The sequence below is a fragment of the Eriocheir sinensis genome, chromosome 33 (assembly GCF_024679095.1).
Source record: "Eriocheir sinensis breed Jianghai 21 chromosome 33, ASM2467909v1, whole genome shotgun sequence".
Taxonomy (NCBI): Eukaryota; Metazoa; Arthropoda; class Malacostraca; order Decapoda; family Varunidae; genus Eriocheir; species Eriocheir sinensis.
In genome coordinates this window covers 14,186,871-14,192,810 of record NC_066541.1, presented here as the reverse complement: position 1 = coordinate 14,192,810, position 5,940 = coordinate 14,186,871, and the positions used below count along the sequence as shown (strand labels likewise).

General features: G+C 45.0%; 1 protein-coding gene across 3 annotated transcripts in view; it reads left to right on the top strand.

Moving 5' to 3' along the window:
* The first annotated feature begins 231 nt into the window (after positions 1-231).
* Positions 232-5,940, top strand: part of LOC127006760 (voltage-dependent calcium channel subunit alpha-2/delta-2-like) — a 45,190-nt gene continuing 39,481 nt past the window's right edge. For all 3 annotated transcript variants that reach the window (XM_050877042.1, XM_050877041.1, XM_050877040.1), the window contains exons 1-2: positions 232-393; positions 3,100-3,184. In XM_050877042.1, the coding sequence (XP_050732999.1) occupies positions 299-393; positions 3,100-3,184 (180 nt within the window). In that variant the 5' untranslated portion in view covers positions 232-298. The remainder of the gene's footprint in view (positions 394-3,099; positions 3,185-5,940) is intronic.

The window sequence follows — 5,940 nt, the reverse complement described above, 5'->3', positions numbered from 1 at the left end:
TGATTCTTCTTTACTCCCTTTACCGCTGTGCTGACACTAATGGAAAGTTTGACAAAAAGTGTGAAAATGGAAGAGTCAAGCACTAATTAATCCCGTTTTCTCTACGCACGGGGGATGCAACACTGTGTTCTTATCGATTGGGAGGCGAAACGAGTTAGTCTTCCTCGCTGGCCCGGTTTTCTATGGTGGCACCGTCGGCAGCAGAGGCACCTGGAGGCTGGAGGCAGAAACAGGGTTATCGTCTGCTAATGTTTACTGGCACTGGCGGCGAGGGGGAGGCAGTGACAGGCGAGCGGCGATGGCGGGGGGACGAGCTTCCCAAAACACCCTCGTCATCTTTCTATTTCTAGTCACGTGTCGGGTCTCCACCGTCGCCACTGGTCTCGATGTCAAGTAAGTGGGTGTGTCTGTGCCTCTGTCTGGTCTCCGAGGGTCAGGTTCAGCCCCTAGTGTGGTCTTAGAGGCGTGTTCACTGCATTGTTTTGAATCCTTTTCCGGCAGGGTTGAATGGAGTGTGGAAGCAGGTTTGTGTTGTTGTTTGTTTGGGTGTTGCGTGTGTTGTGGGCGTGTCAGGTGGTTTGGTCGGGGTCAGGTGTTGTGTTTCGGAGAGTGTCCATGGGTTCCAGATGGGGTGGAGCGCGGAATGATGGTAAAGGATAAAAATGAGGATGGAAGAATCAGTTAATGGCCGGGAAAACATCGATTCTCTCTCTCTCTCTCTCTCTCTCTCTCTCTCTCTCTCTCTCTCTCTCGTGCATTCACTCTCAGTCACCTTATTTTTCACGTTTTTTGACCAAGGAATTGATTGACCTACTGACCAACTTACTAACTGAAGGACTCACTGGGTTACCGACACCACACTTAGTTAAGTCCTCCAAAAAGTTAGAAAAAAAAGTACACGGAGGCTTGGTAGTTTTTAAGACGTTTTGATCCTCTGATAGACCTAACGACATGTAAATTTATTCTTAAGTTTATGGTTTTTTTTTTCCTCTTCTGTTCCTTCTGTTTTAGCTTCTTTCAGGCACGTTCTTTTTTATTTTATTTTTCCTGATTTATTTTTTCTCTTCAGTTTTTGTTTTCATCTTATTTTTTATTCTTGATTGGCAGGTCTTTTACTTTTTTTCTTATTCATCTTCTTCCTCCTAATCCTTCCCTTCTTTTTCTTGTTTTCTTTTCTTGTTCTTGCTCTTTTTCCTTTTCTTCCTCTTCATCATCATCATCAATATCTTCCTCGTCCTCCCCTCCTCCTCGTCATCATCAACATCATCTTCGTGTCCTTCTCCTCCTTCACCTCCACTACCAGTCTTCCATCTCCTCCCATCCCTTGACAATCACCAATACTCCACAACACACCCCCTGACGATGCCTGGCACTCCACTCCCCTCTCCCCGGCATGGCTCACCCCTCGTGGCGCCCAACTCCCAAGCCTTTGATGATGTAACTTTTCCCTAACTCACATAAACAAACACTCGCCTTTTTTTGTAACACTTTCACACCCGATACTTTTTGGCAGCTTCGCGTCCTCTCGCTTTGGCACCCCGTAGATTTTTTTTTCCTCTTTTTTTTTTTTTTTCCTTGTTGATGTTTTGGTCTTTAGGTTGAGTGCCTGCCGTTCACTGAGGAGGAGGAAGAGGAGGAGGAGGAGGAGGAGGAGGAGGAGAAGTAGAGGTGGTGATCAATATATAATCACCGGTAATGTGTGTGTGTGTGTGTGTGTGTGTGTGTGTGTGTGTGTGTGTGTGTGTGTTAACGCTTTCCCTTCCCAGCCACGTGGAGCTGTAAGGAGGAAAAAAAAGTTGGAAAGAAGAGAAAATAGGGAGAAAAAGAAGAAGAAGAAGAAGAAGAAGAAGAAGAAGAAGAAGAAGGATGATGATGAGGAGGAGGAGGAGGAGAAGGAGAAGGAAAAGGAAGAGGAGGAGGAGGAAGAAGAAGAAAGAAAAAGGAAGAAGAAAAAATATCATTACAGTATAAGATTTAATTACCGTTTCAATATCAATGAAACTTCCATGGTATACGTAAGCCAAAACTTTCCCCTTCCCAGGCACGTGAAATATTTTGTTTTGGGGAAGACTTTATGTAATGGCGCTGTTGTTGTCAGTACCGAGGCTCGCAAAGAACGCGCATTACACAATCCACAGATGTTCTTATTTTGTGCCTCGGGACCGTAAACCTTAAATTCGAGACGCTAAACGACCTGTTGTTTTCGAGTTTGGAGACGCCGAACGCTGCCACCTCCGCCGCCTCCCCCGCCCACTCCTGCCCCCACCTCCCCCGCCCACTCCTGCCCCCGCCTTCCCCGCCCACTCCTGTCCCCGTCACCCCCGCCCACTCCTGCCCCCGCCTCCCCCGCCTACTCATGCCCCCGCCTACCCCGCCCACTCCTGCCCCCGTCACCCCCGCCTACTCCTGTCCCCGCCTCCCCCGCCGCTGCCTCCGTTTCCACCTCGACTTGTAATCATTAATATTTTTTTTTTGTACGGTGCAGTGACTCAGGGACTTGTTCTCCTTTCTGGGTTTCTGGGTTTCCGGATTTGCTTTTTTTTTTTTACTCCTCCTTCAGTGGGATTTTAAGGAGCTTGCTATCTAAAGTTTGTTTCCTAAGAGGCTTGTATTATAATGGTCTTGCTATTTAAAGGGGTTGTTTTCTAATAAGGGTTTGTTATCTAAGAGGCATGTTTTTCTAAGGGATATGTTTTCTTCCTATATATTGGTTTGTTTTCTAAGAGTTTTTCATCCAAGAAGCTATTTTTTTCAATGGATTTGTTCTCTGAGGGAATTGTTCACTGAGGTTGCTTCCCAAGAGGCTTGTATTATAATGGTCTTGCTACTTAAAGGGGTTGTTTTCTAAGGGTTTGTTATTTAAGAGCCATGTTCTTCTTAGGGATATGTTCTCTTATATATGGGATTGTTTTCTGAGAGTTTTTCAGCCAAGAAGCTTTTTTTTTCAAGGGATTTGTTCTCTAAGGGTCTTCTTTTCCTTTCCGGGTTGTTCCTGTTTCTTGGTGTCTGCGTTTGTTTTCTTTGCATCGAGACACTAAGGAGCTTACTTCCGTCCCTGGGCTGAGTGACTAAAGTTGCCGTTGTCTCCATCCTCCGCAGACAATTCGGCGACCTTGCCAACAAGACGGCGGAGTGGCTGGCCGCCCTGCACGCCGAACACACACACATCGAACTGCTGGACACGGTGAGTTTGAAGACACGCCGCCGCTTCCTGAGGTGAGAGGGACGAGGAAGAGAAAGTGGAGAAGGAGATGAGAGAATAAAAGGCGAGGAGAAGGAAGAGGAAGAGAAGGTGGAGGAGGAGGTGAGAGTTATAAGGAGAAGAAGGAGATGAGAGACTGAAGGAGGAGGTGGAAGAGGAGGAGAAGGGATTGAAGGAAGAGAAGGAGAAGGAAAACGAGGAAAGGAAAGCAAAAAGGAAACTGAGAAGGATGTAAAGGAGAAAGGAATGGAGGAGTTGAGAGATAGAAGGAGGAGAAGGAGATGAGAGACTGAAGGAGGAGGTGGAAGAGGAGGAGGGACTGAAGGAAGAGAATGAGAAGGAAAATGAAGGAAATAAAAGGAAAAGGGAAACTGAGAAGGATGTAAAAGGAGAAAGGAATTTTGATGATTGTTTTCCTCTTCTTCCTTCCTCCTCCTTTTTCTTCTCCTCCTCCTCGTCCTCCTCCTCCTCCTTGTGAATTTGTGTTTCATGGGTGTTACAACTAATTTTCTTCTGTTGTTATAATTGCTGTTGTCTGCCTGTCTTACTTTTGTGTTTATATAACTTGATTTGCCTTTAACATTTCAGCCTTGCATTTTATTTATTTTTTCCCCTTGATTGTCGTGTGGCTTAAACTTTTCTTCTTTATTTCATCTTCTCTTTTTTTGTCAAGGTGAGTTTCAGAAGGTATTTGTTTATTTTTGTTTACATGTGTTTATAATTTCATGCCTCGTTGTTTCATTTCCTTTTTGGCACAAGTTAATTTCCGGTCCTGTGTTATATCTGTTTTTTCCATATTTTTTTGTCCTGATTAAAGCATATGCAGTAGTTTTGTTTTACCTTTTTATTAACCTCTGTCGTGTTTTATTTTCCCCCGTTACTTTTATTTTCTTTTTTTTCATTGCAGTACGTGTGTGTGTGTGTGTGTGTGTGTGTGTGTGTGTGTGTGTGTGTGTGTCTCAGCCTGGCACTCGGCCATCAAGACTCCTAAGGACCGTGTGCCTCCTCCTCCTCCTCCTCCTCCTCCTCTTCCTCCTCCTCCTCCTTCTCCTCCCCCTTTCGTTTCCTTGCCCTCCTTCTCCTCCTCCTCCCCCTTTCCTTTCCTTTCCTCCCCTCCTGATCCTCCTCCTTTCTCCTTCTCCTCCTCCTCCTACTTCAACTCCTACTCCTCTTGCTCCTCCCCCTTGATATTCCTTTGTCCTCCTCTTTCCTCCGGCCAACGTGGATTTCCGCTTCATCTGAAAAAGTCTCCCCACCTGTCTCTTCAACCCCGTCCCGCTGAGGTATTGCCGCCTATTCCCCCCCCCTTCCCCCCCTTTTTTTTTTACGTGACGCGTGATAGACAGTTTAATTTGCTTTGGGATTTGCGTTCCATCCACCTTCATGAACCCTTTCCCACCACGTCTATAGGAGTCTGCAGGCGCGGGGACCTTGGCCTGACTAACGATGTGTTTTTATTTTTCCCTCCCTCTCCTTTCTTTTGCGCTTTTCCTCGCATTTAAAGGTGATGGGGGACAATTAAGGGCAAGGAGGCTATTAGGAGAACATTAGCTAAACGGGGCCTCATTTGCATATACGCAGAAGGAGGTGAACAAACAGGTACGTCAGTGTGTGTTTACAAGACGTAGGTAATGAGGTCTCGGGTCTGCCAGCCATCTTTGACCGTGGACTCGCATGACGTCATAACACAAAGACTCTCCGGGAAATAATAACACCAACCAACTCAAAAACTAATACCATCTTTGACGTGGATTCGCATGACGTCATAACACAAAGACTCTCCGGGAAATAATAACACCAACCAACTCAAAAACTAATACCATCTTTGACGTGGATTCGCATGACGTCATAACACAAAGACTCTCCGGGAAATAATAACACCAACCAACTCAAAAACTAATACCATCTTTGACCTGGATTCACATGACGTCATAACACAAGGACTCTCTGGGAAATAAGAAAATAACACCAACCAACTCAAAAACTAATATCATCTTTGACCTTGGATTCGCATGACGTCATAACACAAGGACTCTCTGGGAAATAAGAAAATAACACCAACCAACTCAAAAACTAATATCATCTTTGACCTTGGATTCGCATGACGTCATAACACAAGGACTCTGGAAAATAAGAAAATAACAACTAACTCAAAAGCCAACATCAGCTTCTCTAACCTTGGACACACTGACGCCATACCACAAGGACTTCAGGACGCAAGGAAATAACTAACTCAAAAGCCAACATCAGCTTCTCTAACCTTGGACGCACTGACGCCACACCACAAGGACGCTTTAGGACGCAATGAAATAACAACCAACTAAAAAAACAACATCAGCTTCTCTAATCTTGGACGCACTGAACGCCACACCACAAGGACGCTTTAGGACGCAAGGAAATAACAACTAACTCAAAAGCCAACATTATCTTCTATAACCCTGGACTCACTGACGCCATACCACAAGGACTCTTTAGAACATAATGTAATAACTAATTCAAAAATCATCATCTGCTTCTAAATTTCTAATAGCATTCGTTATATTCTCAAAAACTTTACCTGCACTCTTTTTGTTAGTCCATCTGCCTCATAATATCACTAACAGAGTAAATTAACCTGTTTCGTGTAGCCATTGCCTCTTGAAAGTGGCTCATTGAATGTTTATAAGGAGCGGAATCTGGCTAACTGAAATTGCTGGAACTGACCTCAAGCGAATGGCGTCGGAAGGAAGAGCCAGCAA